Source organism: Drosophila tropicalis, unplaced genomic scaffold (assembly GCF_018151085.1).
Source record: "Drosophila tropicalis isolate 14030-0801.00 unplaced genomic scaffold, ASM1815108v1 contig_39, whole genome shotgun sequence".
Taxonomy (NCBI): Eukaryota; Metazoa; Arthropoda; class Insecta; order Diptera; family Drosophilidae; genus Drosophila; species Drosophila tropicalis.
In genome coordinates, this window is record NW_027172851.1 from 402,212 (window position 1) to 423,322 (window position 21,111).

Sequence of the window (21,111 nt, forward strand, 5' to 3'; positions counted from 1 at the left end):
GTGAGAGAGATATAGAAAGATCTCTGTGCTTTTCTCTGGGGTAGCGATAACTAGCCATGCCCGTGAGGATAAAACTTGGCTTTTCTTCTTTAGCCCCTTTTTTCTAATCTATCTATACCCTAGAAATGCAAAATATATAAGGCATCAAGGAAAATTACTTACAATACTCTACAAGTTAAGGGATTGGACTGGTTGCGAATTCTAAATGAATGTTCCAATTACCTTATTGTCTATTCTGCAAAGTAATTTAAAGATGGTCGTAGTTTCTGTTTCAATTCTTACCTAAGCAGTAATAAAATGAGCATAACTACTTTATAGTTAAGTGTTTTTGTAATTCCCAACTAGTTAGAGTCGTTGGTATTAATGAAGAGTCGAAGGCCGAAAGAGAACTGTCCCCTATAATAGGTAAGTAAGTACATTACCCAAGTCTATAAATCATGTATAAGTCACACAACACATGGGTATCTTTAGGTCGATCCCATATACCCGTAGCACATCCTTGCATTTGCTTTTTCTTCACTCTCTCACTCACTTACTTATTCATTGTGCAAGCCGTATATCCTTCTTCGTCTTCCTGCGGTGCATTGTTACCTTTTCCATTCCCCTTTGCTTCCCACTCTCTCCCTTTGTCGTAGTCGTCTCTGTCCTAAAAACGAACTCAAGGGTAAAAGTGGAGCATGGCCAAATGGACACAAAAGAAAAGCAAGGAAAACAGCATGAAATCAATTTGCGGCAGCTACTTAAGTGCAACATGGAATAAGCGACACTTCATCAGCCAATGTGATCGAGCAAATCGAACAAATGTTAATCGATGACTACACGATTTGCCTATTAAGGACGCAAAGCAAAGCGACAAAAAAGAGGACCAAAAAATAAATGCGACAACAAAATTTATTTCCTTTTAGCGCGCAATGAAATTTAATTACCTCATCAGAGCGCAGCAGGCGGGCAAAAAACAAAACAAAAAAAAAACCAAGCCAAAAAAAGGAAAAGTACGAAATTTGCATGCCACCCTCCGAAGTCCTTTATGTGTCGAGCGCATCCCTACCTTCCCCCGTCCCCCATCCTTCTGCTCGTTTATGGTACATTTTTGCATGCATTTTGGCACACATAAATTTTAATGGCAAAAAAGTGGCATTTATATTTTGGTGCATGCCCCTCAACTGTTAGCAAAACGAAGGAGGGGGGGTGAGATAAGTATATCCGGATCCTCTGGCACATACAGTGTGTCACTTTTAACGAGTGGGCATGCATAATGTCGATTCTTAATGGCTTCAAGGACATTTCTCTCATAAATTTTGCTGGTTAACTAGCAATCGATTTTTGAATGCAATTTGATTTGCATATTCGCTGAGAGGGAATGATTCTTGGTGGATGCTCGTCAAGGGTCGCTCGTCTGTAAATGCATGAGAGCTCAACACAAAAAGGCATCCACATGCATCGTAAACACAATGGAATACCACAACCAAAACCCCAAAGCACGTGCCCGAGAATGAGCACAAGAAGCTCTGCCAAAATAACTCAAATGCAGCACCAAATTTTTGGGAGAAATAAAGGATTCCCCAACATTCCCCACTTGAAGAAAGAAAACTCACAGGAAAAATGAACTTTAATGCTAAGAATTATCTGTTCCGTTAGTCTAATCGAGATTATTCAATCTATGACTAACTAATATCATTTTGTAACTACTTTTAAATGACTTTAATTCAAACGTATCTCCCTTTTTGCCTATACGGACTATGAGTGTCACAATAAGTAGATGAAAAAGTTCAGAAACTAAATGCCAACAGTTTTTCAAATTTGTTAAAACAAATGATTTATTCATTTTGAATGTCAACTGTCTCGAAAAGTGAGATAAACTTTGAAACTCCGACAAACAACAGCAATGAATTGAATATGGGATAAGCTAAATAATTGATTAAGGTATTAAATGAACATTCCTTGCCCATAGAGAACGAATTGATTTCCTTTTATTTATTCATTAACCATCCATATTAAATATTTTAAGCATAAAGCTTCCAACTTAAAGTTTAGTAAAGTCAGAGAAATCCGAATTTCCAGATTAGTCAAGGGTCCTTACTTGAGGATTTCTGTCATGTTTAAATTCATTTTTCGACTTTACCTTATTGTTGTTTTTCCATATGTATGCAGTTTCATTGACTGCACAAGTTGACAAAACAAAACTAAACTTTTCCATTATGAACTCTTAGTAATTTCCTAAATTTTCCTTTTGTCAATAAAGCCAGCTGCTGGGCTAATGCAGTTCAACTTGTTGTTGACTTGTACTTGCAGCGTGGAGGCCAAAGCACTCTGGCAAGTGCGTGGCATAGGAAGGGACACAGGAGACGACGGGATGGAAAAGAAATACTAGGAAAAACCAGGACCAACAACCAGTTGCTTTTGTTATAGTCGTCGACCCAAAAAGCCAGACAAATGTAACTAGAAAATCGATATGAAGTGAAGTTGTACGAACTAAATAAGTTTATAGCCTGGGCGGTAAAGATGGCAGATGGAAGCCAATGAATAACAATTGGGGCAACTTAGTGTGCTGGGGAGCATGTTTCTTCCACAGGAAGTTCCTGGGCGTTGTACTGGGGGGTGGAAGAGATCACTACCACCCGCAACTACGTTGAGGCGACGCGTCATTTTGGCGCGCGTTTGGCGCCACTTTGTTTTATTTATGAATCCAAGGCAGACAGTCTGGGGGCTGCTGCCTTTATTGTTTGCTCAACTGATTTGAAAACCAGCAGCATTTGGATGGTTTTCATTCTGCTTGTGCTCCCTCCAAATAAGGGTATATTTACTTTAACAAGGAGTTAACAAAGTTACTCGTGATTAGCAGATGGCTTCGGGCTTTAACTTTCTATTAGGATCTCAGCCTTCTCGAATTGTTGAAATTCATTTAGTAGTTACTCCCCACTGTAAATTGGTCAAAACTTAACTAGAAAAGGGTATAAAACTATGTCACAATTGAAATTAGCGTGTTCTTCTATGTTATTTTGTTGTTGTCTTTCGTTTTTATTTTCTATTTGATATTTTCCACTGACTTGGGGATTTGGGTCACCCAACCACATAGTCTGCCCATCCTTACTTAGGACCATTTACAGTTACATGTATGTATGTATGTATGTAGTTGGTGCTTCTTTTCACGGAAATTGAATTGTTTTCCACACAAGAGGACAACGCACAATTGTAAGGAGTCGTTTTCTCATTTTGCTTTCCTTTTTTTCTGTTGCTGGTAAACAACTTGTTTGGATGTTGCTTAAGCATCTTCTGGGTAAGAAAGAGGATTCGGGAGGATAAGAGACTGCAAGAGGTGACACAGATTTGGTTGTCATGACAAAAATCGCAAGAAAAGCAAAGAAAAGAAAGAAAAACTTGAAGTATTAATAACATGAAACTTTTTTGTGCCGGAAAAGTTCGTACAATGAATGCGAATAAATTGAATACATTGGCTATATTTAACTTTAGTCAGGAATGGGTAAAAGTTGATCTATCAGTTTCATGGTGAATCATCAAAGGTTAATCAATGTCATAGGAAATGTTCAATCAGCTAGCTCCAGGCTCTCTAGACTGATTTGTATAGTCGAGATTGCTCTTTATTCTAATTGCTGAATTCCTAGAAATACTAGCTACCCCTTTTCGCCCCCCATTTCTGGGTCAGTACGTGACAATTGTCAGGAGTTTCAATTTCATTACTCTTCCCACCCCCTCTTTGGTTATATTGGACTTTTATTCCTCTTTCTGACGACCCACTGACTGCCTGTTAAATGTCACTGAGAATAGTCAAAGAATGCTGCAAGAAATTCCCACTTTGCCGGAACGAGTAGACCAGATGTACTCATTCTCTGCTCATGAGTGCTGACAGTCAACTGTGTGTCCTCCTTCTCTCCTCTCCTCTCCTCCTCTCCTATGCTTTACTCCCTCGGTATTCTCTATTTAACCATTTCGCCAGGTGCTTTAGCTAATTGCAGTCATTTTGTGCAAATTGTGCTCGTAGAATACAGAAAATAATCGTTGTCATGCTTCTCCCTTAGTCCCCTCACATCGCCCCTCACACACAACCGCATTGCTTTTCCATCTGCTCATGGTCAAGGTGTTTTAATTGCAGTTTTTATTGATTTCCAAGCAGGCACTTGACAAACGAAAGCTTCAACAGTTGAAAGTGCTTATTTTTGAACAACAAAATGTTGGGGTTTCCAAACTTGACAAGGTTACAAAACAAAATCGATTTGCGTCCTGGACTTGAGTGAGAGGTTTTCCCATGGCAAGTGCAGTAAGTCTTTTTCGGGTAGGAGATGGATAAGAATCTAATTAAATTTACATCAAGGATGACAACCTTACGAATGGGACAAATGATTATCGAAAAAACAACTCAAGGTGCTTTTAGGGTAAAGGCTGAAGAAAATTGATAATGATAACGACTCAAGTCGATATAGCTTAAAAGTTTTCAAGTTAGATCAGAATGAATATATGCCGATTGGAATTCCCAACTAGTTTTAGCACTCAAATTGTGGTAAGCATTACCATTTTGCTGCAATTAAGCTGTTAGGGAAAAGTTTAGTTCCTAGAAGCAAATAATACAATTTGCTTTAAAGTAGTAATAAACAATTTGACTAGTTTTTAGAAAACATACAAGTCTATAAAAGTAAATAGTTCTTAAAATTTATAACATTAGGAACATGTTATACAATCGATTTCAAATCCATCAATGTGTTTAGTTACAGACCATACTACATCATCAGCTGACCTATTCCATGTCTATGAATTCGACCATGTTTTCCCCTCGGCATGCTTCAATTGTCACTCTATGGGAGGGGCAAGAGGAGGACACGTGTTTAGGTCGGTAGACATTCAAATTTTTATGATAAAGTGTCAAAAACTTCTCTAGCCGACACAACAACAGGCACAATTCATATTTTAATGTGGCAACAACTTAATTAAGGGCCAAGGATGTACGACAGACTCAAGTGGCAGGACCTTTTTTTTCTCGAAATGCAACAATTAAAAATCTCACCTCTCTTTCAGGTAGACAGCGAAAAGGAAACGAAGGAAATGAATGTCTGTGGTGTTCTTCCTTGGAAGTGTGCCCGCACTTAGTTACGCAACATTTGTGTTGATCCCATCGATAAGGATCTAGGGACGTGCAAGGACATTAAGTGCACACTAGAGCACATTTGTATGTGTGTAGGCGTTAGAAACCGTTTGACAATATTTTTTATTTGTAAATTTAAATGCGTTTCCACTTTTGGTCGCCTCCCATCCTCTGTCCCGAGGACAGCTGCTGCTTAGCCCAGTGATCCGTTTGCTTATCCAAAGTACTCGACACTTTATTAATTAATTGCTTCGGGGTCTGAAGAAGTGTAGCTCTTTGTTGGCATTTAGTTCAAATTAAGTCGTGTGTTGAAAGTCTTAGCTCATTAATTTGGTTTTCTATGCCACATGTACTTCTAGAGTTTCCTATCTGCTGCGACTTCTCGTCCTCAGAGCTCCTCCCTACTACTTTTTCCTCCTCCTATGGGGCACGTGCTCATCAAATGACTTTGCATGTAGTACTTAATTGGTTCGTAAAATGTGTTGGCATACATATTAGCAAATTGTTATGGGGTCTGACCAAACCAATTTGTTAGACAGAACCCACTATCTAGGATATCAAAATGCTCATGAATTATTAAAACACAAAAAGTTGCCATCTTATTGGTTTGGCAGCAAAACTTATAATAATCGACAAACGACCTTTGTCTTTGCCTGTATATCAGATTTAGCCAAGGAGCTAGGAAAAGTAGAAAACAAAAGCAGGGAAGTAGCAAAAGAGGGTACTAAGAAAAGTGTTTACTTTAATTGAACAAATGAACCCTCTCTTTTGATTTACTTTCTTACTTGACTTAACTTTAACTTGGCTCCTCTAAGTATTGTCAAGAAATCGGAAACGAAATTCGATTTATTGGATGCAAAAGGGCCTAAAATTCTCTTTTAATGACATCCTGTCGACGTCCATGGCAATAGGAAGTGCAAACTGTGAGCTGAGCATCGTAGTGGCATGGGTGGAAGGTGAGCAAAGAACAAACTGCCTAAAGTCAAATACTAAACACAAGAGCAAACCATTTTTGTATACGTCTTTTGTTGGTCTACCATGGGAAAAGTGATGAAGTGTGGGCTGGGAGAGCGGAAGTGGCACCTGCCTCAACAAGAACTAGAAAAGGGGAGACATGAAGCCAACTGATGGATGTTGTTGATGCCCTCGAATTGAGTTTCGTAACAAATTTTGGCAGTAGATAAACGAAACTTCATAAAACATCTACCAACTTGCAAGAGTTTCGAGTCCTTGACCCCACCTTGTACCCCATCAGCTTATCCATTTCAAGGGTATCAACAGTTGTTCGACTGAAGTTTTATTGCCTTTGGCCATTTTTTGGCTAACTTGGCTGTAGTTGGAACACAACCAACTAACTGCTCCTACGCCGGGCTGTCGGGCTGTTGCCTCTTTCTGGTCCGTTTTGTGCTTTCGTTGGCGACTCTTGGCCAAGACAAAAACCAAGCCGGAAAGCGTAAAAATTAAATTTAAGCTGATTTGAGATTTACGAACTAAACGAGAGAAGAGTTTTGTGTCCCCCGGGACAGAGCCGGCGCAAGAGCCTGGGCAAGGATTAGCGTCTGACATGTCCTGTCTAATTTGCTGCGTGTCACAGGCTAAAAAGGGAAATGTGTCGGGGGTCGGTGGTCGTTGGGCGGAGGGGTAAAAACGTTTGCAATTGCACGCAGTTTTCCCATTTTCTTCCATTTCGTAAGTTTACAATTTTTTTAATTAAAACTTTGAGTTTGCGTTTTTTCTTTCGCCACTTTTTGCTTGGCTAGACAAATTTGAAAGTCTTGCCAACTTTTCTTCAATTTCAATTTTTTCCATCTACTTTTTCTCTTTTTTAATTTTGCGTTTTTGGCTTAGTCAAGTTGTTTTTTTTTATTGCCCAAATATTGGTCATAATTAAGGCGATAAACTGAAAGATAGTCCGAGTCTTCAACGATAATTGTATATATATTGGTATAATTTTCTTTTTTCTTCATCGGCGCCTTCTTGGTGACTTTTAATTTGCATTTTAATTTATGGCTGCCTATAACTTTTATCGTCAACATTGTCGTAACTCTAGAATCGCCTACTACAAGAGGAAGAGACCAAACAAAGGCCAATATGCCAAAGGTCACAAGTTGGGGCATATGACAGATGGTCGTGGTGTTCCTGGTGTTCCTCGATGTCCTAGACCAAGACCAACACCAAGAGCAAGTCCAAGTCGCAATCGTCATTTGTTGTTCTATGTTGAAAGGCAATTAGCAAGGAGGTCAAAAGGTTGATGAGCTTGCTCGATAACAGCAGGCAGCACCAGGGTTACGGGGGTAAGGGTTGACTTCGAAACTAAAGAAATGGAACAGCTGTGCCCAGGCCAAGTAGAAGGCAAATGTCGCCTTAGATATGATAAGATATACGAGGTGAAACATTCCAAGCAGGCGGCAACAATGAAAGAGAAGGAAGTGCTGAAGACATTTAAACAAATGTTACAATTTCAAAGAGTTGATTTTGGAAGCTGAAACTGAGTCATTTAAATAGAAAGAAGATTTTTTATAAAAGGTTTTTATCATTAAGCAAAGCATTTAAGCCTAAACGAGATAAACTGTTACCATTTTATTTTGTAAATAAACTTCAAGTTGAATATTCAAAGACTGAATTAAACCATATCTGGTTCCGTTAAGAGATATTTTTATAACATTTAAGAATCTCCTCTAAATAATAGTTCATTGTCATCACAAGTTTTTATATACCCTGTAAGGGTAATGAAAAGGAATGTATGACTTGTCTTTTCGAACTGTTCAAAAATATATGTATGTATATACTTTATGTAGTCAGAGATCTTGCCTGAGTGGAAAAGAAGAAAAGGAGCGCCGATAGTTAAGACCCTAGAGACATGTAAGAAGTATGTATGTACTGCAAGACATCCTGCGCTATTTGCAAGCAGTTAATATGTTCAAGCACCTTATGATATGCATTGTCAGCGGATTTGTGAATGAAGTGGTGAGGAAATTCTTCGACTTATACACATCACTTCCATTCCTGTAGGATATCACTCACTTTGGTGCAAGTGTTACCACACCTTCGCACTGCCAAGTAGGTACAATGGCCTGTAGTCAGAGGAGATCTTTGAAAGTACGAGTCAATTTGTAGATCGCAAGCAGGGCGATATGATCAAGGAGGCAATTAAAGGTTTGAAAAGGGTCCTGGAATGTCCTTAGCCTAATGGCATTAAGACGAGTCAACGGAACAAAAATCACAAATCTAAAACAAATGTCTATAAAATTAGCTCACTTAGCCCTCAAGGATTGGGAAAAGTCTTAGAGAATGAAGTAAGCGAAAACGATAAGGTACCAAAACGAAGCCAGTTTTTGCTACCTTGAGCTGATTGTGTCGTTGTTTTACCTCCTGTGTAGAGGTAAAATGTATTGAAATATCAGTATCTTCGTTTCAGTGCTTTAAAGGGATATTTGTCCCTCACTTGGTAATCGAGATTGACATTATTAAAGCATTTCAACATGGTGGTATATCAGACATTTTGAGATCTAATGCTTCATGTAGTAGTTACATATCAATGCGCTGTTTAAGTACTTTTGACTTCGCAACTATCCAACAATTGCCGACAAGCTCTTTCTCTTAATGAACACATGTCAATTAACGTAACGACACTAGCTGGAAGTCTCAGATGCAGTTTCTCAGTCACTCGGTCGGTTGGGCGGTCTGTCGGCCTGTCGGTCGGTCGAAGTAGTGTCCCATGTCCATGAATGAAATATGTAGCCCGGCTCAAAGTTAGACAAGAGTTTTGCGTGCTTTGCTTTCTTGGTGGCTGCCCGTATTACGTATGTACATACATATCTCTCTCTCTACGCACAGTTCCACACTGCAAAAGGAGTGGGAGGCGTAAATGGAATGGGAGGAGGAGGAGTAGACATAGACATGTTTCCCTCGCTCAAAACAAAAATGCAAGTGTCTCGGATTTCAGCTGCCTGATTTATGTATGCCCCGTTCGAGGCGAAGGAAAAGTGTCGCGGGTGTTGCGTGTCAGCAGCAGAGTTAGAGCCCTCCGCTCTTGCCTCGTGGATATTTGTGGTCAAGCGAAGCTGGCGATTTCCGCTTTAATGTAATTTTGACAACAAACACACAACACATTTCGCATGATTGGTAATGGAGCAGTGTGGGTTAGACTAGTGGGAGGGGGATGGAGGCGACACATCGAGGAAATGCCATTATAAATCTTGCTTAGCTTTCGCCAGGGCGTTACAGTAGCAACTCTGTCGTGACATTTGATGGCTGCCTGCGATTTGGATTTGGTTTGCGTTTTCGATTTCATTTTACCGCCTAGCCTGGCCTGGCCTGGCCGGGCCGGGCTTATCATGCGATTTGTTTTTCATGTTTGATTTATCTAATTTGTGGATATGCCGATTACACCAAGTTTTTAAAGTGGTTGAAAGTAGTTATCCAATATTTATCTTTTTTTCGTTTGTTCGATTGTTGTTGCTTTTCTGCGAGGTGATGCACAAAACTATTTAGTAAGTCGCCCCCAAGTCTTGGCCATTATCTTAGGGCATAAAAACTGCAATAAACTAGCTCGCAACTTGGCCAAGTCTAGTAATGCGGACAGAGAAGGACGGAGAGAGAGAGAGAGAGAACATTATAATTCCACTCGACTTGTTGTGGTCTCTCCTCATGTATTCTCACAATTAGCTATGGGGCCTTGGGAGAGCGCCCACACACACTGCACAGTGGAGAGAACTTGCGTCAAACTAAGTCTTTGGATTTATGGAATGAAAAACTTTTGTGTAGGGTGTTTAACGGAAGGGTGCGGCCTTGATGAAGTGCCTATGACCTGCTAAGCTCTGATTGAGTTGTTTGAACTTGTGTAATGGAAACTTAATGAAAAATGTATGCGGTCTAGATATTAAATAAATATATGAGAAATAAATATATAGATAAAATTGATTGATTAAGCGAGGGCTAAGGAAAAGATTGATTGATTGTGAAAGGGGGAAACTTTAGCTAGCTTTTCACTACTAATAATAATGATAATGAGCACAGAAACGACAAAGATTCTATTCATAGGTAGAGTAAGTCCCAAACATTTCCCCAACATGGCCACGAACTACACAGTGAGAATGTAATTTCAACCTAATCCTCTTTATTGATTGTACGACTTTGTGGTAAGTACGTACTCAGATGTGCATCTCCACGGCTAACAAAAAAGTCAAACATTGACATTCGAAGAACTTGTTATGTTTTTAATATCCTTTTAATACATGAGTTAAAGACATTCTTCTTCTTAGACACTTCAAACTTTTTGGATGCATTTGGATCGAGTTTTTGTGAAAGGAGAGAGGAACAAACATTCCATAATTCAGTTTTAGGTTGTACCCTTGGCTTTTTGATTGTTTGTCATAGGATTTAACAATTTTAAGTTTAATATATCCATTGAAGACTTTGCTAAATTTCATAAAGTTCGGACTACTAAGTTATAGATCAATAGAATATCGCTCGAGGAATCGGGAATTTTTATACCTCATCAATAGACTGAGTAGCCTAACCTTCACATGTGTATAATAAGCTGAAGTTGTGTCAAAAGTTTGGACAAAATCGAATCAGGAATGATAAGATAAAATAGATTAAAGAGGGTAAGCCGCAACGATCGGATGTACATATGTGGGAAATGGCATTGAGAGAGAGCAATCCAAAGTGATAGAAGAGAAGAGACAAACACGTAGTGGCCGAACATTCTAGTGGTAGTAGAGAGAGCAGGGCATAGGATCATTATTTTCGCAAAATCGGATGTCCATTTCATAAAATTATGCAAGATTCTTGGGCAGAAACTTAATTAGATTTAGATGAAGGCCTTCTTCCTATGACTTGTTCAGGTAGGATAAACTTGTTCCTTTGGCTCGATTACTTAGTTAAATTTAACAACATTTTTCGGGTATACTTTGGATTAACTATTATCGCTATCACTAATATTGATATATATACATTTGATATGTATGTGTAAGTAATATTCTAAGGGTTAAGAGTTCATGCTGCATTGGCATTTTCTACTCAAATATATAATAATTTACTAGACATTGATGACTAACGATAAAACATATGTTATGAGATAAGTTGGGGAGAAAATTGAATTAAAGAACCCCTTGAATATACATTTAGATAAAACTTACGACGAGAACTAGAAATTATGCTAGGGTATTTACATATATGAGGATACGTTGAATATCTATTATTGTGGAGACGTTCGAGTCTCAGTTCAACATTTGCTCTATGGTGCAGTTCGCCAGGAAAAATGCCAGGGCAGATTATGAATCATTTTAAGTAATTTGTTTTAAGTGACTCCGTAGAACAGAACAGTTTGAAATATTGATCTGAATAGATACATTTTGTTCACTAAGCTCAGTTTGGACATTCTACTTATAAAGGAGTAAAGAAAGCGCTCCTACTCAATTGTTTTCCATCAAATTGATCTAATAGTGGCCTTTGATAGAAGTTTTTCTGTCAAAAAAAATGCCAATTAGACCAAATGTTTTTATGACGTTGATAATTTATTCACGTTGGATCCTCCAATTAAATTTCATACATAAATTTTGATTTTCTAATCGTCCATTTGGAGACCTGTAAAGGAGGCAATGTTTGACAAATTAATCTTGCTCAGCAAGAGGCACTTCAATCGGGAATTCCAGCTGACTCAATTTCATTCCACTTGCTGAGTTAACATTACAATTAAGAACAGGCCACTTTGCATACATGAGTATGAACTTATATAGCTACTGGAAAATGCATTAATAACACAATTAAAAGAATAAAATATAGACCTACATATGCATAAATATGCACATATGTATGTGAATAATTTTTATGAGAAATAAATAATCAAAATGGAAACAAAATAAATGCAAAATGAAAGCAGAGAGAACAACTGCCTCGAGGGTAGAGCGAAAGAGAGAGTTAGGGAGAGAGAGGAGTAGTAAGTACTATAGAGTGCTGTATCAGATAGTGCCCATTCCCATTCCCACTGCATTGTGTGATTGCATTTGGGTTTCTGCTGGAGCTTATGGTCAGTCATAAAAACGAACTCGTCGGTACCCAACGCCACGAAACGACGGATCAAAACCGTATCGAATCGAAATAATTAGATTAACATACGAATGTCATCCTATAGGACGCTGGTGGATCACCATGATATGCGAATCGCCGCCGCCATGGGCGGCTCTGAGGCGTCATCACCCACAGCCCTCCATCGCATGATCAAGTATTGGCGCAATAGTTCCGGCAAGATACCAGGATTAAGGAAAAGCGAAAGTTTCGCCGACTATCGCAGGCATTCCTCTACATCTACAGCTACGGGATCTTCCACCTCGAATGGACGACAGGTGCAGTATCAACGCCTCGAAAGCTATGACGAACGCAAGCTGGCACAAATGAGGTGAGTTCTGACCAACAAACAGCAACAACAACAACAACAATGCTTTCCATTGTCCCTTTGACCAAAAGCCGACCAGCGAATTGGCATCCTCCCCAAAAAATACATATGTATGTATGTATATGGGCCAGTCAAACATCAACATCAACTGTTGGTTTGTTGTTTTGACGCCCCGTTTTACCCATATTTATCTTTCGGATGCCGTTTCTCTACTCTCGCCACTCTCGCTTATCACTTGTGGCACACTCATACATACTTACATAGAACTGAACAAAATGCTGCTGCTTTATCAGTCACAACAATAACAACAAAAGCAACACGCACGACATCCAGCAATCGCAACATTTCTGCTGTTGCCTTGTTATTATTGTTGTTGTCGATGGTGTGGGCAACGCCAATGAACAAGTGCACAACGCCGCCGCAAACGCCTCCTCCTCAGTGGCCTCTGTTTGGGGCTGGTGAGAGTATTCTCAATGTGAGTGTGTGTGTGTGTGCCTGTGGGAGAGAGTGTCGTGAGTTGGAGAGCACAATCGACTCTTCCAGTATCCACAAATCTCTCTTCGTTTACCATCCACAAACGAGACGCATGCTAAAACACGGAACGGGTTGTACACTAACCAACAAAAAACAGGAATGGATTTCTTTTGCTTAAAAAAGTTGGTAATTTCGAAATGCTTAAAAACATATTGTCACTTGCTCTTCACAATATATTTGATGGGTAAACGATAATGAATATGTTTTCCCGTTTTGATAGATGCTATTTATTTTTATACATTTGTAGAATCGGTTTTAAAAACACCAAAATATATTGTTTATTCTAACCAAATAAAAGAAAATTCAAGATTATGACGAGGCACTCTATGAAACACTTGGGATATTCAGGTTTAACTAGGCCTAATACAAATATTGCAAACACTTGGAACTATGAAGATATTTTTTAATGATAATGTTTCCCAAATTAGAAATTATTGAAATTTGCCAGCATAGACAAATTTAATATTTTTTTAGCTTCACTGAACTGTTTGTTTTGAAAGAACTGTAATTTATTATTATAGAGCAAGAACTAATCTAGTATATATTTTAATTGGAGGTCAGTCCAGAAAATTACTTTTTGACTTAGGAAATTCAGTAATTTTTGAGGACCTATTAAAAATTTGACCTATAATGTTTGGCGGTTCACTAGCGGAAGAATTGCAAAAATAATTACTCATTTCTATATCTCGGGAGATGGTTAGAGACTCCCGACTCCCCCATGGAAACGGATATACGGATTAAATATCTTAGAAATGAATCACAATTGGTCCCCATTTGATTGTGTTCGATCTGCTCCAATTACACTTTAAACGCCACATCAGGGGAACGTGCCTAAAGTGAAACATTTTCTTGCAGTCTAGCGTAGAAAACAACTGTTTTTGTTTTCGTTCCAATGGGGCAAGAGTTGCCGAGAGAGAGGCGCTCTCAGAGAGCATTCCCCAACACATGTATGGGGCACCGATTGCTCCCACTTTTTGCCTTCGTATTGGTATCCCATATGCCGGTTGCCTGTTTCAGTTTGTTTTTATTATCTTTTCGGGTGGCGCACGCTGCCTGCTGCATACTTTTTGGCGGGTGGACTGTCTGTCGGTCGGAGGTCTATGCAAATAAACCCGAGAATGCATTACCGTGGCGGCTTCTTTGGTCTACTTACCCGAGTGTGTGTGTGTGTTTATCATAAGCCATGCGGGTTTTCATCGTGATGCCTTGCAACAACTGCACACATTTGGAATTTAAGTAAACAAGAATGCGCCCTCATATTCAATACAATGCAATGGAACCTTCCCACCCACCCGTTGCTCTTAGCCAAATGCAAATAAAACACAGCTTAACGGTTTTGTTGTCATTCCAGTTGAAGTTGAATGAGAACAGAGAGCAAGCAGACAGCGAGAGAGAGAGAGGGCGACAACAGTTGGCCTGAGAGCGACTGTGGATGGCATTTGTGGATTTTGTAATCTGAGCTCCATGCGCACTGTTGTTGTTGTGGGGGCCACCTCGCAGCTTTTTTGTCGAGTTTTTCGAGTTCAGTTTCGTTTTGATAATCGACTCGTGTGGGCGTCGCGCGAATGCCGTCTGTACAGTTAGGAGAACAGACATAGATGTGGATGGATGTGTGTTTCTCGTCATCCTCGTCGTAGTCGTCGTCCAACGTTGTCCCGCGTCTGCGTCGTCAGAATCGGAGTGGTGTCTGCCACCCGTACCCGGTCCTCCTCCAGAGTTCAACATGCGTGCGTTGTTCTACTGTAAGGGGAATATTGTGGCATCATTTGCAAATTAGCACCACCAGCAACAGTTGCACTTAACCAGAAAGCGGCGAAACTACCATAAATCAAATCAATCCCAAATCGTAAATTCTCAAAGAAATCACACCCAATTTTTGTGTTGAGGTAATAATTTATTGGTCTTGGCTATCAAGCTCATCAATTTGCGTGCAATGCGTTATCAGAAACAACAACAAAATCCATCAAGAAAAAAAAGTCGCGAAAGTCGCGCTTAACAAAATACACAAAATACCAACACGTCTCGAGAAAGTGAAATTTTTGTTACTTATTCAATTGCTCAATTATAAGTATAAAGTAAAAGTGAAAAACCATAATAGAAATTTGAATTTAATGGCCCCAACAACAACAACAACAACATCAGCAACCAGTGCGAGCCTCTTTTTATAGAATCAAAGGCAAAACCGAAAGTGTTAAGTGAAATTTTCTGCCTTGCCAAATTACAAGAGTTTATCAAAAGTGCAAGAAAAAAAAATACGAAATAAAATTAAAAAGAAGTGGCCAAACATTATAAATAATTATCAACCATTAAAAAAGCCAATTGACAAAAAAACACAAAAAATAAGCTATAAATATGATTGAAAACAAAAACAACCAAAAAACTTGTTAACAACGTCTTGTCTTCTCTGTGTCTTCTCTGTCCTCTTGCCGGTTTCTTTTCTCATTGTTTGACTTCGATTGAAATGCGTCACGCATCTTTGTTACGTGTCTTCTTTATAATTTTTTTTGAGGCGATGATCATGATCAACCATTCAATGCATCGATGCGATTGCATTGAATTTGATTTATGTGCAAGTTATGTGATTCGATTGTATTGATTGTAGGGTGAAGATGTTGGTCAACAAGTGTGAAAATGTTAAACGGCCAAGGGATTACAAGAGGTCTACAGGTTGTTTGTTGTTTTCGGCTATTTCGTTTTTGTGTGTTTCTGTGGGATTAGAACAGGTTTTTCGATGAGGTCCGCAATAGAAAAGGTCAAGTGGTATTTAACCTTCAATTTTTGGGAGGGAACGAGTCTTAGAATGCTCACAATCATAAGTGAAAGTGTTCTAACAAACAGAATTCGTGTATTTACCAAGTCTTTTATAGTCGAGAACTTTAGTTTAGTTCCCATCAACACATCAGTGATAGTGACTATTGCCCGATTTGTGTCCTTTTATGAGGTTCAATTTGGTTTAAATTAATAATTATAACTAAACTTCAGTAGTAATTATCGTTATCAGTTTTTGTATAAAACGAGAGTTAAAATAATTTCTTCTGAAGTATTTGTTGTCTAAAAACTTAAGTATTCATGCCTATTTATTGATCCTCAAGAAATGTTTTCTTGTGCCCTAGAAGATTTTCATTTAATTTCTAGGTCTAAATACATTTATTGTATTTAATTTCAATTTTCTTAAAATTAATCAATGTTAAATTGTTGTAGTTGATTCCATCGATGTGATTCAAACATCAGGAAATTTATTTTCTTCTGGAATTTTAGCATTGTTGTTAAGACCCTGAAATAGAATTTTTATCGTAGACCGCAATTACTCGTCGAATCAAAATCCTCATGACAAAACTCGCTATTTTCAGAACTTGGCGAAAATATGATATATGTATGTACCTATATATAAATGGTTTTTCTACAAATTAATAAAGCTAAATATGTTATTGAATCATAAAATTTCATGGTCGATTCGGTGCAATTTCAGTTTTAGAATTGAAAACAGTTTTAAGAAAGTTTTTAAACTGGTCCGTTAAACTCAAAACAAGGGTAAAAAGTGATTAATTCGGTTTCGGATGAAATCCTGGGATAAATCTCTAGAATAAATATGAATAGTTATAGAAGCATTATGCATTAGATTAGTTCATTAAAATTTTGGCATCTGCTTTTCCTGAACTAATTCCTTGTAGAGTTTCACACGTTCTAAATTTCTCAGAACCCTGCGGTGCATCCTCTGATCCTAGAAAGAATCTCATCAACCAAAATAGGTATTAAAATTTTGGTAATAAAACTTAAAGCTTTATATATTTACATATGTATGTATGTGTGTATTCATGTGGAATATTACTCAAAAACTAAAATCTCTTCAATTCGTTTACTTCAATTTGTGCGCTTTTAAAGCAATTTTTAGCCAAATGTTCTTAACAGGACAGAAGAGGATGGATATACATACATATGTATGCAGTTGCTAGCTGTTTCGCATATCGTTTGAATATTCAAAACCCTTATGCCAATCAACCAACCAACTAGCCAGATTTCAGATCTCCCAAAAAACCCTTGCACTCGAAATACTCTTCGTTCTCTTATTCTCTTTGAATTTCCTTTTTCCGCAATTGCAAATATGCAAATGAAACTTTACGCATTTCTTCTTCGTGTTTTCTTCTTTTTTTTTATATTTTTGCTCGTTTCGTTTGTGCCGTTAAACGATGATGACGATGATGATGTTGATGTCGATGCTCCCCTTCTACTTCCAACATCGTGTTGTTGTTTAATATGCATCACTGTTGGCGACAAACTAAAAAAACACAAAAAATCACTCCAGAGAGCACGTGAATTTCTTTTTGGCTTTTATAAAACGGGTTTCGGTCAGCAAAAAAAACCAGAAAAAAACATAAAAACGCACACAAAAAAAAATTGTTGTTGATTTTTCATTTTCGTGTATTTTTTCCATTTTTTTTTTTACATGAGGTGCGCAAGTTTGCAAAAATATTTATTGGCTCGTATGTGTGAGTGAGTGTTTGTTGTGTGTGTTTGTGTGTGTGCCTGGGCAGCTGTTACAGAGATGGAATTTGCATACTCTCTCCAGGAGAAGTCCATTTACTAAACTCGAAAAGCACTGAAACGTCAGAGAGAAACTTCTTCAAAAATTTCGACCTACCTCAATCTAAAGTGAAAATTCATTTGTTTGTGTTAAAAAGTGCAAAAGTTATAACGGTTCTCTGTGAAATATTAGGTCAAAAGTCAAGGTATTCAGAGACTTACTTTCGCTCTGTTCCAGAGAGAGTTGTGTCCTTCATCCTCTCCATCTTCAGATGGCTCAAACTTTGCAGAGTATCTTGCATTCAACTTGTAGGGTATCTTAACGTCGTCGTTTCAAGTTTTTGTATTTTCCTCCTTAGCACTCACCTGGTTATTACTTTCTGTTTTGGTTTATTCAGCCTTTTCCGATTGTTGTTATTTGGTTTTGCCTGTTGCATTGCATTACAGGAGACTGAGGTAGAGAGAGAGAGACAGAGAGAAAATATCGTTTCATCTTTGATGTTTTTGTAAATGTAAATGAACTCAATAAGCGAATTGGCCTCGACCACAGAAAGAATAACAGAAAACAGAAGCTTCTTACATATTGGCCACATCTTTTACACTTTTTCTTCAATCTTTTGCCAGGCATGTTCTCCTCTGCTCTTCCCCCCTCTGCAGGCAGACGACTCAATTCATTCATTTGGTGTCTGTTGTCTGTGGGCCAGTCTGGCCATCAATTGTCATCCCCTCTCTCTCTCTCTCTCTCTCTCTCGCTCACTCACTATCACTATATTCGGTCGTGAGTTCAAGTTGAAGTGCAGCCAACACAAAAGCTTTACGAATGAGAGAATCAGAGAAAAAGAGAAGAGCAAGAGGTAGGGAGAGAGAGAAAACCTTGTTGTGTGTCATTCGCCTGCATTGATTTTGGTTTTTTGGGGTCTACTGCAAAAAATTTACCGTTTAGCCAATGCGTTATCATGCTTTATCCCCATTCTTTGATTCTCCATCTGCCCCTTTCTCGCTCTCTCTCTCTCTCTCTCTAGCGAGAAGTGAATTTAATTTATGGGGCGTACGTTTCATATGGCCCATTGCCAAATGGCAAATGTAAAAGAGAAGAGGTGGAGCAGGGCGGGGAGGAGGATGGGAAAGTTGCGGTGTTTTATGGCGGATCGGGGACTTCTGTCCCTCCCCGTCTTCCTTCTTGGTGTTTATTTTAATTGCCTTTGCTAGTTTCATATTTGTTTACGACATGTTTACACCTGTTTCACAGTCCAGACAGAATTTCTTTGAAATATGTGAGTATTTTTGCTATTCATATGTGGAAAATATGTGCAAGGGTCCTCCGAAGAGTTTAGAGATGAGAGAATTGATATTCAATTAATAACCCAAAAGAATCTATCAGCTAATAGGCATATTTTGGATTTCTCGACCACACCTCGCATTACACTTTGAGTTAGGTCATACATATTTAAATTCTGAACTTTGAAGTGCCTCCTTTGCCTTTGTTTACTTCTAAGAAGGTCAGAATAGAAGGGATATTCAATGTTACATTACTTTTTGATCTCATTTCCCAGCACACATAAATTGAGACACTTTCAAGGTTGTCCCATCCCAAAAACTGATTAGACCAGAACAACAAAACAAGTTGAAAGGCTGATAAGATAAACAAAAGAATGGAACTAAAAGACACAAAATACTCAAAATAGTCCAGAATTGTGGCACTTCTCAACTTAACTCAATCTGTCTATTGGCAAGAGCTCAAAAGTAAGGAAATATCTGGGCTTATTCATTTACCACGCCTCCTTCAGTCCATATAATCAATGAGTAAGCTCAAAAACATAGACCATGAGTCAAATAGTTCAATTATTCATACAGTTCAGACGGCATATCACTAACAAACAGAGAAGATATAACTTCTAGATGGCGCCAGGGTTGTTGCTATGGAGAACCTAATTAAGAAACACGCCTCCTTGGTACAGGATTACTTGGAAAATGGCATCCCAATCTAAAATACATAATTCTTATAAATAGAATATAATTTTTCCAAAATTTCACCCTGAGGCAAGTTGCCAACAGCTGTTTGGGGTAGGCGCTAACCAAACAGAAACCAGAAAACCAAACCAAACCAAGTCTCCAAGTCATTTGCTGCTGCTATCCCAAAACCAAACAAAAAACGAAAAAACAAGAACCGAGAAGAAAAAAAATTAAAATGAAACAAAATTCTTGTTTACCAAAATTTGTCGGGGCATAAATATTTAAACACGTGTAACATGTTACATGAAACAAAAACTCTGTAAAATGTAGCAAAGCGTAAAATGTGTCATACCCACCAATTCCACCCCTCCCACTCTCCCACGCAGAGCAGAGAATAGGGAAATGTACATAGAACATTTTGTACACGGAAGCGAGAAATGAAAACCAACTTTGAACTTGCCAAAAAATTCTATGCGGAAGAGGAGAAGGAGTCACAAAACCGACCAACCTACCGGATGTTGCTTTTAGAAGTCATTTTCCAGATTTCCCTTCAAGTGGCAGACTCAGAAAGTTGCCTACACATACATATCATATACATACATATATTGTGATAAGGCCTCGTACCTGCCCCTCATGCACCACCCCACAACGAACCACCAAACACAACCACCCAATTGCCACCATTGATAAGCAAACGAATTTGCCGTTGGTGTTTCTTTTTAATGGCTCTGACTCAAGAAATTTAAGTCAGCAAACACCACCGTGAAATAGAAGAAATATTGTTTATGCCACCATCATGACGTATCGACAAATATATAATCGAAATCAGATTGCGAAATGTTTACGCAAGTGCTGGGGATGGGGAGAGGGGGCAGAGGCATATGGACAGGCGTAACGGGGTTAGCGAATGTTTGACTATGTCGAGCACTTGACACACTTATCACCTACTAATTAGTTGACGATAATAAACGGACCTATGATAATTTACGATACAAAACGAACAAAAAAAAAAGACGAGAATTATGCATTTTAATCTAATTGTATTCGTTGATTCGGTTTGCTTTGGTTAAATCTAATTAGAACTTGTTTTTCTGCATGTCCAATAGATTGCAAGTGTGTTTCGATCACTTCGTTGGTTCATGGCATCCTGCATGATCAGTCATTGGGCTTAGATATGGTCCTAGAAATTGTTAGCTGAAATTTCAATTGTTGCAATTGATATTAACATTAGTTAGTATCAATCAGTCGAAACTCCTTATCAATCCACCCTCCATTCGCCAAGAAGTCAACTATGAAATGTTCATCTAGCTAACCTCCTTTAACTATCATTCACACGTGTCCCTTTGGATAAAGAACAAGAGACTAATGTGAGAAGAGGGTAAGCAAGGACTAAGATCCCTTAGTTACTTGTTCGTAAGTGTGACAATAAAGTTATTGAAATGGTATCGGTCTAGGAGTCGCCTCTCATCGTTGAATTCTATTATCTTCTTTATGGGCAGACATTTTTATCGTCTACCAATTGTCAATTTAATTTTGTCCCATTGAATTTGCGTTTATAATACACATTCATACATATATCTGCAGCATTAACTCAATCACACAATTTCAT

At 38.4% G+C, this 21,111-nt stretch overlaps 1 protein-coding gene across 1 annotated transcript in view; it reads left to right on the forward strand.

Moving 5' to 3' along the window:
* Positions 1-12,204: 12,204 nt before the first annotated feature.
* Positions 12,205-21,111, forward strand: part of RapGAP1 (Rap GTPase activating protein 1) — a 90,854-nt gene continuing 81,947 nt past the window's right edge. The window contains 1 exon segment of the mRNA XM_068284304.1: positions 12,205-12,497. Coding sequence (XP_068140405.1) covers positions 12,220-12,497 — 278 coding nt within the window. The 5' untranslated portion in view covers positions 12,205-12,219.